The following is an 11,728-nucleotide window of genomic DNA, read 5'->3' on the forward strand; positions in this document are numbered from 1 at the left end:
ATGTTTCACATAACATCAAAGTTATAGCTAGCTTTGGATACTTCTTCCCTGTGTATCTCTCCAATCTAAAGGAGATATAACTAGGTGTTCTACCCTAGGCTTATTACTGAAGCATCATAGAATATAACTTGGACTAAAATTAGCTTCTGCCCTATTACGACAGTTCAGGAGTACTATTTAGCTAAAGATTAACTGCCAATAATCACTATGCAGTTAACATATTATACTTTAATTCAAATTTTAAACAACATTAAGCAAAGAAAAATAAACACTGAAAATGGCTACATGTGCATAGCAAAGAGCCTTCCAATGAAACAAGTACACTCTGAAGTACTGAGGTTGATATGTCTAATCAACCAGGTACTACTCTCAATAGTTACCAAAGAGCCTTCCAAAGAAACAAGGACACTCTGAGATACTGAGGTTGGGACCTCTAATCAACCAGGTACTTTCAGTAGTTACTAGACCTTTCAAGTGACTAACACAAGGGTAAGACTTTATTCCAGTCATTCTCAAGAGCATCAGACTCACCTGGAGGGCTTGTTAAAAGAGAGACTGCTAAGTGTTGCCCCCAGATTTTCTGATTCAAAAGGTATGAGATGGGGCCTGAAAATATGCTTTCGTAACAAGTTCCCAAGTGGTGTTGCTGCTAGTCCAGGATCTACACTGAGAACCTCTGCTCTACTCAATTATAGGGGATTGCAGACAGATACTGGATCAGAAGGTCTCAATCTTAACTATGTGTTAGAATCACCTAGGTAATTTTCAAATACCCTTATGCCCTTCCCTAAAAGTCGATTTAATCAATCACAAGATGAGGCCCCTCCAGGCATCAGTACTATAAATGTCTTTTAAAAGATTCCAATGTAAACCAAATTTGAGAATAACTGTTCTAAATAAACTCCATAAAGCCTTGCTCTGTCCTTTCAACTCTTTTCAAAGGGTATTGGTTACTTCCTTTTTAGTCTATCATCCTAGTTCAGGAGGCTGGAACGGACTAATAAAACCACCTAACTAGTTTCACAGGTTCCAAATTCTCTTACTCCACCACAATCCAGAGAAAAGAACAGTTTCACGTCCCAAAAATTATCCTTTGCCCCTCTGCAGTCAAATCCTCTCCCTGTCTGGTCCCTGACAACCACTCTTATCTGTCCCTACATTTTTGCCTTTTCTGCTGTTGTTGTGTACCATCCAGTCGATTCTGACACTTGGCGACCCTATAGGACAGAGTAGAACTGCTCTATAGGGTTTCAAAAGGCTGTAATGTTTATGGGAAGGGGCCCTGGTGGCACAGTGATTAAAGCACTCAGCTGCTAATTGAAAGGTCAGCAGTTTGAACCCACCAACCCACCAGCCACTCTGCAGGAGAAAGATGTGGCAGTCTGCTTCCGTAGTAAAGATTTACAGCCTTGGAAACCCTACGGGGCAGTTCTACCCTGTCCTATAGGGTCACTATGAGTCATAATTGACTAGATGGCAATGGGTTTGGTTTGGTTTGTAATGTTTATGGGGAGCAGACTGCCAGGTCTTTTCTCCCGCAGAGTCACTGGTGGGTTCTAACTGCCACTGACCTTTCAGTTAGCAGCCAAGACCTTAATCATTGTACCACCAGGGCTCCTTTGCCTTATCTAGAATGTCGTAATTAAGTTTATACACTGTATTGTCTTTTTATACAGTATGTTGTGTATACATAGTATGCATTTGAAATACATGTCATGAATATATATAGTATGCATCTGAAATATATATAGAAACATACAACATCCAAGTTGTTGTATATCATTCCTTCATATTGCTGAAATATAGCTAACAGAACAACAAGAAAGAAAACAGTGCTAATAAAGCAGCAAGAAAAAAAAGTGAGAAGGGAATTAAGTTTAGAACCTGGATGTTGGAGCAAAACAAAGACCTGCTTTTTTTTTCAAATTCTGACTCAACTAATTATTATTTTGGTTTGTTTTAGGAAATACAGGTATTTTTTATATTTTCATGGGTTTGTTTTTAAATTAATTCATAAATATTCTGGACATTCCTCAATTTTATTTTGAAATCATTGGGAGCTGAGCCTCATCTTTGTATCCTTAGTAGTACCTGACACAAAGTGGTCAATAATATTCTGTTGGATTTCAAGAACGAAAGAAGATCTGCAATTTTATAAAGTTCAGAGTGATGAGTATTATGGTAGAGAAAGGAATTTATCAAAACCAGGCAGACAAGCAGGCAAGGGGCAAACTAAGCAGAAAAGGTAAGCTAGAGTTTCTCAAACATTTTGGTCTCAAGGTCCCTTTACAGTTTTAAAGCCGAGAACCCCAAAGAGCTTTTTTGTTTCTGTGGGTTATATCTATCAATAGTTACTGTATCATAAAATAAACCAGTGTTTTCATCTATAAAATGAGAATAAAAATACTTCTCTCATAGCAGGTTATAAGGATTAAATAAGATCTAAAGAGTTTAGCACAGTGCCTGACTATTGTAACTACTTAGCAAGTAGTAGCAGCTGTTACTACTACTTGGACATGTTATCAGGAGTGACCAGTCCCTGGAGAAGGACATCATGCTTGGTACAGTAGAGGGTCAGCGAAAGAGAGGAAGACCCTCAATGAGATGGACTGACACAGTAGCTGCAACGATGGGCTCAAGCATAACAATGATTATGAGGATGACGCAGGATTGGGCAGTGTTTCGCTCTGTTATACACAGGGTCGCTGTGAGTCAAAACCGACTCGACGGCACCTAACAACAGCAACTGTTATTAAATGTCATATGAGATAATAACATTTAAGAGTATTTTATAAAACAAACTAATATATAACTTTGTTAACAACTATAAGGAAAGATTTAGAGCAGGCCCTCAATTTCCCAAGAGATTCTGATTTAATTAGTAAGCACATTGGGATTTTTAAAAACTCCTTCAGTGATTTTAATGAGCAGTCGAGGTTTAGAACCACTGTGGTTGAGGAAGGAGTAAGAATAAATGACTGTTTATTAAACTAGTGAGCATACATACACCCTGGATCTTATTAAACTAAGATTCTGATTCAGGTCTGGGGTCTTATATTTTGTATTTGTAACATGTTACCAGGTGATGCCCACACTTTGAGTAGAAGAGTAAACTTGCTTTATAGACACTGAGACTGTCTTGTAGAGCTAATATGAAATGCAATTTGAAAGGTGGTGTGAGTCAAATTGAGGTCCTCGGTGGCTAGGTAGAACAATTTGGATTTGACATAGTAAACAATAAGATTACAGGCTTAGAGGGACCAATTCTAACCTTTCCTTATGTGGTAGAAGAAACTGAAGTCCACTCTGTTTGCCCAACATCACAAAAATAGTAAACATTAGGGTTCTGATTCTTTAGTAATTGTTGGCAGTAGTTTTCAAAGCATGGAGCCCCCTGACTCCTGGCAGTCCCTGAAACCCTTTTTGGGAATTTGCAAATTGAAAACTGTTTTCATAATAACACTAAGTCATTATTTGCCTGGTTCACTGTGTTTACACTTGCATTCATGATGCATAAGCCGTGGTGTGTAAAACTGCTGGCGCCTTAGCGTGAATCAAGATCAAAAAACCAGAACCAAACCAGTTGCCGTTGAGTCGATTACAACTCATGGAGGCTGTATGTGTGTCAGAGTAGAACTGTGCTCCATAGGGTTTTCAATGGCTGATTTTTCAGAAGTAGATCTACAGGCATTTCTTCCGATGCACCTCTGGGTGAACTCAGACCTCCAACCTTTTAGTTAGCAGAGGAGCAGTTAAGTGTTTGCACCATCCAGGGACTCCTCACCTATCTACTAGCCCTCTTAAAGGCCATGTTTAATGCCATCTGCATCTTCCTACAATTTACAGCACAACTGCTGTACCTTAGATGTTGATTAATAACTACCAAGATCTTCTTATTTTACTTGGATACTGGTTACTTGCTCTTTTGTTTTCTTCTAAACCAACTGAACCTGGTGGACTGGAAAAGCCAGTGAACTCTCCAAGAGCAGGACTGGATAACTCTGGAGATGACAGCCAAGAGTCTGCACTTCCTCCACTGAGAAGAGTAAGGTATGTTCCAGTGTAAGGCAGTATAGTTTTCTGTGAAAGTTAAGGTAACAAGACAGGTCTCTTCTTAAATTTTAACACAATATTATCTTTTTTTTTCTTTGTAGGCTCTCTGCTGCAGAAATTTGTTAGCAGAACATGCTAATAAACATAGGAATCTGGTAGAGTAAAATCACAAACAAGTCTTAAGTTCTGAAGTATTTTTTTTTGTAATGCAAGAGGGTAAAATACATAGAGACAGGAAATAGCAACTGGACTGGATGGAGACAGTGATGAAAGAGTGTGAATGAGGAGAGCTACAAGAAGAAACAAACTGACTTCCAAAATAAACCCAAGCGTTTTATTAATGGCATAGGAAGGTAATAACCAGGCCACTTTGGGCCATTACAGCCCACGTTTGTTGTTTTTTTTTTTTTTTTTTTTTGCTTTTTTTAATCATTGAGTAAGTGAGAATAGGATGGCCGGGAAATAAGGCTGAGGTATTACGTATCTAGCAGTATACCCTGATACTGGCTGTAAAGAGGCTATAGTTCATCCCTACCCAGGTTTCTACACCTATCGAAAAAGGTTGGAAGGGAGCTGAAACCTGGAAGTCAGAACGAGCAACTCACGTCATCAAGGCAGAATCGCACAATGGGCAGAGAAGGTTGGAGACTTACTGAACCCAGGGCTAAGGAACGCCAAAAAAGACATTAAGACAACGATGAGGCCCCCTTCTAGATCATCATCAGTTTCTACTGAGCTCGCAAAGATCCGGCATCGCCGCCGCACACCCAGAGCCCCAGTGTAACAGGGGACCAGAGGGGTGACCACACCCTTTTCACCCTCGAGGGTCTCCTCCGTCTCCCATCCCCACTGCCCGCAGTGTCCAAGTCAGGGGTGAGAGCAAGGTTTGGAGAAAAGAAACCTGCAGCATCAGACATCATCAGGGAAAGAAACCAAAACCAACCGCAAATCAGTGCCCCCCCGGGCCTTCCCAACGCCGCCCCCCACCCTCAGGCACAGAGGAGCCCCCCACAGTCCCAGCCAAAAGCGGGGTGGGGCGGGACGAGAAGGGTCTCCAGGGCCTGGAGAGGACAGCTGCAGAATCGGCCCCTCCCTTCCTCCCACCAGTCTAAACACTGGAAAAACTCCAAGCGCCTCCCCTACCAGTAGTAAGAGCCCGAATATGCACCAGCCGATCACCAGCTCCACCGAAGCAGCGCCAGCAGCTACCGTGGCCGCCGCCATCTTAGTTTCCGGCCGGGCCACCCTGAGCGAAGGGGGTGGGGAAAAGGGAGAGCGAACCGTGAGAGAGTGCCAGGGACGCGGCGCCCGCACACCCTAAAGGTTAAAGGGGCGGAGGGGGCGGAGCTAGTGGTTGCCAAGGAGACCCGGCCGGAGAGCGGCTCTTAGCGTTGAGTTGGGCGGGGGCGGAGCGGCCTTGGAAGGCTCTAAGGAGCGAGGGCTCCGGACGCCGTGACGTCACCGCGCAGCTCGTCTCCGCATCAGCTGTCAGAAGGCTGAAAACACGCGTGTTATCGCACAGCCTTGCAACGTTTTTTTGAAATGTTTGATTCACCTTAAGTTGACAAAACTAAGCCCTGGTGTCTCAATGGTTAAAGCGCTCGGCAGCTAACACAAAGGCTGCCTGGTCGAACCCACCAGTCGCTCTGCGGCAGAAAGACGTGGCAGGCTGTTTTCATCAGATTAAAGACTTAGAAACCCTATGGGAGTGCAGTTCTACTCTATCCTACAGAGTGGCTATGAGTCAGAACCTACTGGATGGCAGTGGATTTGGGGACGCTGTTAAAAGGGGCTCTGGTAGCACAGTGGTTAACCGCTGGGCTGCTAACTGAAAGATGGGAAGTTCAACCCACCAGCTGCTCTACAGGAGAAAGATGTGTCAGTTTGCTTCCATAAAGATTTACAGCGTTGGAAATCCTATGGGGCAGTTCTACTGTCCTATGGGGTCGCTATGTTTTGGAATCCGCTCAACAGCAGTGGGTTTGGTTTTTTTTTTTTTTAAGCTGATAAATTAGAAAAACCGGGGGAACTCATTAAGGACTAGATGTTTCCACTCCTAGTGAAGAGGGAAATTTGTCCTTAGTGTCTAAGGTAGAGTGGACAATTTGATTAGCAGAGCCCTCCACCAGGGTGCAGGAGTGGCTGACTCTAAAAGTTTGCTACCTACACAAATGGCTTTGCAATTTGCTGGCATTGTGCCCAGCCTGACTAACTGATTGGCCAAAAGGGCCGTGTCACATGATTTTCGTGGCCTTTCTATTTATTTGTTCTTTAATTTTTTTTCATTTTCCTGTTGTTAAGAATATAGCCAGCAAAACATACACCAATTCAACAGTTTCTAGATATACAATTCAGTGACATTGATTACATTCTTCCAGTTGCGCAACCCTCCTTTTCTGAGTCGTTCCTCCAATAACATAAGCTCACTGCTCCCTAAGATTCCTATTTAATCTTTCGAATTGCTGTTATCAATGTGATCCCACGTAGATAGTTCTTAAATGAGCATAATGCTCAAGGCAGACCTTTTTTTACTAGTTAAGCTAAACTACTGTTTGCTTTGTCAGGAGCCCTGCTGGCATAACGGTTGAGCGCTTGGCTGCTAACTGAAAGGTCTGCGGTTTGAACCCAAAAGTAGCTCTGTGAGAGAAAGATGTGGCAGTTGGCTTCCGTAAAGATTACAGCCTTAGAAACCCTAGGGGGCAATTCTACTCTGTCCTACAGGGTCATTGTGAGTTGGAATTGACTTGACAGCATTGAGTTCAGGTTTTATTTTTATTTATTTATTATTGTTTGGCTTCAAGAAGACTTCTGGGGATATTTTTGGGTTAAGGTTTAACGATTATCTCAGGGCGATAGTTTCAGGGGGTTATCCATCCTCCATGGCTCCAGGAAGTCTGTAATCCATGAGAAATTGAAGGTCTGTTCTACATTTTCTCCCTTTTGATCAGAATTCTTCCATGGAATCTTTGATCAAAAGGTTCAGTAATGGTAGCCAGGCACCATCCAGGTCTTCTGGTCTCATGGCAAAGGAGGCAGTTGTTCATGGAGGCAGTTAGCCACACATTCCATATCCTCCTCCTATTCCAATTCTCCTTCTTCCTCTGTTGTTCCAGGCAAATAGAGACCATTATTGTGCCTTGGATGGCCACTTGCAAGCTTTTCAGACCCCGGGCACTACACAACTAACAAAGAGGTGGAACGAAAGCACTAAACACATCATTAGGCTAATTAACTGGGATGTATCATGAAACCATGACCTTGAACCTCCAAACCAAGGAAGCAAATCCCATGAAGTGTTTGGTTGCACATAAGCAGGCTCAGCAGCTACTTTTTTTTTTTTTTTTTTTGTCATTGTTGTAAATATATCTATTACACAACTTTTGCCAATTCAACTTTTTTTTTTTTTTTTTTTGGTCGTTGATGTAAACTTCCTTTCTATTTAGATCTATACATGCTTGTGAATTTCCATGATGACTTTATACCTCAAAAGGTATCTAAATTTGTAGATAAAAGAATAACAGTTTCCTTGAACTCCCTCCATAGTCTTTTTCTTCCTGTTCTAACACTAAAACTCAGAAAATAGATTTTTATTGTAGATATGGCCAATACCAGGCCATTTCAGCTGGTATTGGCCATTTTGAATCAGACAAGCTTATGGTCTACTATGCCGCGAATGACAACTTGAAGAGGAATGGCTTTATGTTCACGGTCAAAAGAACATTTCAAGATCTATCCTGAAGTACAATGCTGTCAGTGATAGGATAATATCTGTATGCCTACAAGGAAGACCAGTTAATATGGCTGTTATTCAAATTTATGCACCAATCACTAATGCCAAAGATGAGGAAATTGAAGATTTTTACCAACTTCTGCAGTCTGAAATTGATCAAACATGCAATCAAGATGCATTGATAATTACTGGTGATTGGAATGTGAAAGTTGGAAATTAAGAAGAAGGATTGTAGCGGGAAAATATGACCTTGGTAATAGAAATGTTGTTGGAAATAGCATGACAGAATTTTGCAAGTCCAACAACTTATTCATTGCAAATACCTTATTTCAACAACATAAGCAGTGACTATACAGGTGGACCTCACGGAATGGAAAACACAGGAATCAAATCAACTACATCTGTAGAAAGAGATGATGGAAAACTCAATATCGTCAGTTAGAACAAGGCCAGGGTCAACTGCGGAGCAGACAATCAATTGCTCATATACAAGTTCAAGTTAAAGCTGAAGAAAATTAAAACAAGTCCACAAAAGCCAAAATATGACCTTGAGTATATCTCACCTGAATTTGGAGGCCATCTCAAGAATAGATTTGATACACTAAACACTAATGATGGAAGACCTGATGAGTTGTAGGAAGATATCAAGGACATCATACATGAAGGAAGTAAAAGGTCATTAAAAAGACAGGAAAGAAAGAAAAGACCAAAGTGAATGACAGAAGAGACTCTGAAAATTGCTTGTTAACATAGACTAGCTAAAGCAAATGGAAGACATGATGAAGTAAAAGAGCTGAAGAGAAGATTTCAAAGGGCAACTGAAGAAGACAAAGTAAAATATTATAATGAAGTGTGCAAACACCTGGAGTTAGAAAACCAAGAGAAGAATATGCTCAGCATTTCTCAAACTGAAAAGAACAGAAGAAAAAACTCAGGGCTTGAATTTCAATTTTGAAGGATTCTGTGGGCAAAATGACTCAGGAAGCATCAAAAGAAGATGGAAGAAATACACAGAGTCACTGTACCAAAAAGGATTGGTCAACGTTCAACCATTTCAGGAGGTAGTATATGATAAAGAACTGAAGGAAGAAGTCCAAGCTACACTGAAGGCACTGGTGAAAAACAGGACTCCAGGAATTGACTGAATACTCAACTGAGATGTTTCAACAAAGGTATGCAGCACTGGAGGTGCTCACTCGTCTATGCCAAGAAATTTGGAAGACAGACACCTGGCCAACCGACTGGAAGAGATCCATATTTGTGCCCATTCCAAAGAAAGGTGACTGGGCAGTGTTTTGTTCTGTTGTACATAGGGTCACTACAAGACAGAGCCGATTGAATAGCACCTAACAGCAACATTGTAGGTATGAATATTATTTTTTTAGCAAACTGTTGCTTTTCATTTAGATTCTCTTCTCACTTTCAAAAGAATAATGACTTAAATTAGTGTCCAAAAAGGATATATGTTTGTTTTGCTGGGACGTTTGTGAAAAGAAAAGCTGCAAATGGAGAGCAAAAGATGATTTTCAAACTGATGGAAATATGGTATATTTGACTTTTATATTAGAATCGTCTTTCATAGTTCAGTTATAGAGCTTTAAGCTTCAAGAGAAGAACAAAAGGTAATGTATTATATATTGCTTTGCCATTTAAAAAGCATTCTGGTAGAACTAACCCAAGTAACTCTCATACTATTCTTCTAATACAAGTAAAATAAGTATTATTACATCTTATTTCAGAAATGAGGAAATCGACAGAGACATCATGCAATTTGCCTCGTGTTTTTTTCCCAGTTGTTGTTGTTGTTGTTGTTGTTTGTTTTTTGAGTCCTAAAACTATATTTACATTGCTGACTCCAACTGCAGCTTGGAATATCCTTGCCCTGTAACTTGCGTTGCCAGGTTTAGTAAATAAAAATACAGGACACACAGTTAAATTTGAAAATAGGGGGATAAAATCTAAATTTAAATTTAGAAAACAACAAAAAAGATATATGGAGCATACTTACAGTAAACAACCTACATTGTTTGTTTTAGATAAACACTGAATTCTTTTACTGTATGTCTCAAGTATTCCGTAAGACATACTAAATTTTTTTTCATTGTTAATATGTGTTGCTGACAACACTGGCTAGTTACAAGGTCAGTTTGAATCAGGAAAATTGGGAAAAAGAGAATGTGAGACATCTGGGCAGGGATTGAGGCATGCATATCAATCCATCTCTCCATTCTTCAGCCTAGATAGGGTATATTTTTCACTTAACATACACACTAGACCAGCAAAGAGTAAAAGCATTCTTCTGGATAATGTTCTTAAATCTAAGAAGACTCTGATTACAGACAACAGTTCTTTGAAAATAATAAAAATAACAATCTTTATTGGTAGATTATGATTAGAAAAGGAATAACCACTCATATGTAAAAATTTCAAACACAAGTAATTCAGAATCTGAAAAAAACCAAACCCACTGCCGTCAAGTCAATTCCTACTCATAGTGACCCTATAGGACAGAGGAGAACTGCCCCATAGGGTTTCCAAGGCTGTAAATCTTTACAGAAGCAAACTGCCACATCTATTTCCCGTGGAGCATCTGGTGGGTTCAAACCACTGACCTTTCAGTTAGCAGTCGAGCACTTTAACCACTGAGCCAGCAGGGCTCATAGAATGTGAAAGGTCCTCATAAATTCACATAATCCATCCTCCTCACTCCAAGAAATTTCCCTTTAAGAGCTTCAAGATTTTTTTGTATGCATATACTAATGTGTACAGTGAGGATATAGAAAGTTACAGAGACATCTTACCTGCTTTCCTGGAGTTACTGTAGATTACCTTCACTCAACCCCCACCCACAATTTATGTGAAGGTACCAGGATTTCTGTGTATTCTGTTTCCTTTTAAGTTTAAAGAAATGACGAAGTGTAATCAATCACCCCCAAGGAGTTTAATAAGAGGAGGCAGTCTAGAAAATTTTGTATCAGTGACTGGACTTTTTGGCTATTTTCAGAGGACTAGACCTGAGGAATGACTCAGGAAGCATCAAAACAAGATGGAAGGAATAAACAGAGTCGCTGTACCACAAAGAACTGGTCAATGCTCTACCATTTCAGGAACAGCATATGATCAAAAATCAATGGTACTGAAGGAAGAAGTCCAAGCTGCACTGAAGACATTGGTGAAAAACAAGTCTCCAGGAATTGATGGAACACAAGTTGAGATGTTTCAACAAATGGATGCAACAATGTAAGTGCTTGCTCATCTGTGCCAAGAAATTTGGAAGACAGCTGCCTGGCCAACTGACTGGAAGAGATCCATATTTGTGCCCATTCCAAAGAAAGGTGATCCGAAAGAATGCAGAAATTATAGAATAATATCATTAATATCAAACACAAGTAGAATTTTGTGGAAGATAATTCAAAAATGGTTGCAGCAGTAGATGGAGAGGGAACTGCCAGAAATTCAAGCTGGATTCAGAAGAGGACGTGGAGTGAGGGATATCATTGCTGATGTCAGATGGATCTTGGCTGAAAGCAGAGTACCAGAAAGATGTTTACCTGGGTTTTATTGACTATGCAGAGGCATTCAACTGTGTGGATCATAACAAATTATGAATAACATTGTAAAGAATGGGAATTCAGGAACACTTAATTGTGCTCATGCAGAACCTGAACATAGACAAAGAGGCAGTCATTCCAACAGAACAAGGGAGTACTGCATGGTTTAAAATGAAGAAACGTATGTGTCAGGGCTATATCCTTTCACCATACTTATTCAATCTGTATGCTGAGCAAATAATCCAAGAAGCTGAACTATATGAAGAAGAACAGGGCGTCGGGATTGGAGGAAGATGCATTAACAACCTGTGATATGCAGATGACACAACCTTGCTTGCTGAAAGTGAAGAGGACTTGAAGCACTTACTGATGAAGATCAAAGACTACAGCCTTC

At 40.4% G+C, this 11,728-nt stretch overlaps 1 protein-coding gene across 3 annotated transcripts in view; it reads right to left on the reverse strand.

The window, feature by feature from the left end:
- Window positions 1–5,525, reverse strand: part of LMBRD1 (LMBR1 domain containing 1) — a 145,507-nt gene extending 139,982 nt beyond the window's left edge. For 2 of the 3 annotated variants that reach the window (XM_023735863.1, XM_023735862.1), the window contains exon 1: window positions 5,197–5,334. In XM_023735863.1, the coding sequence (XP_023591631.1) occupies window positions 5,197–5,277 (81 nt within the window). In that variant the 5' untranslated portion in view covers window positions 5,278–5,334. Of the gene's footprint in view, window positions 1–5,196 lie in introns of all 3 variants that reach the window. The other variant, XM_004381356.2, reaches the window with a different exon arrangement.
- Window positions 5,526–11,728: the final 6,203 nt, after the last annotated feature.

Source organism: Trichechus manatus, unplaced genomic scaffold (assembly GCF_000243295.1).
Source record: "Trichechus manatus latirostris isolate Lorelei unplaced genomic scaffold, TriManLat1.0 scaffold00083, whole genome shotgun sequence".
Taxonomy (NCBI): domain Eukaryota; kingdom Metazoa; phylum Chordata; class Mammalia; order Sirenia; family Trichechidae; genus Trichechus; species Trichechus manatus.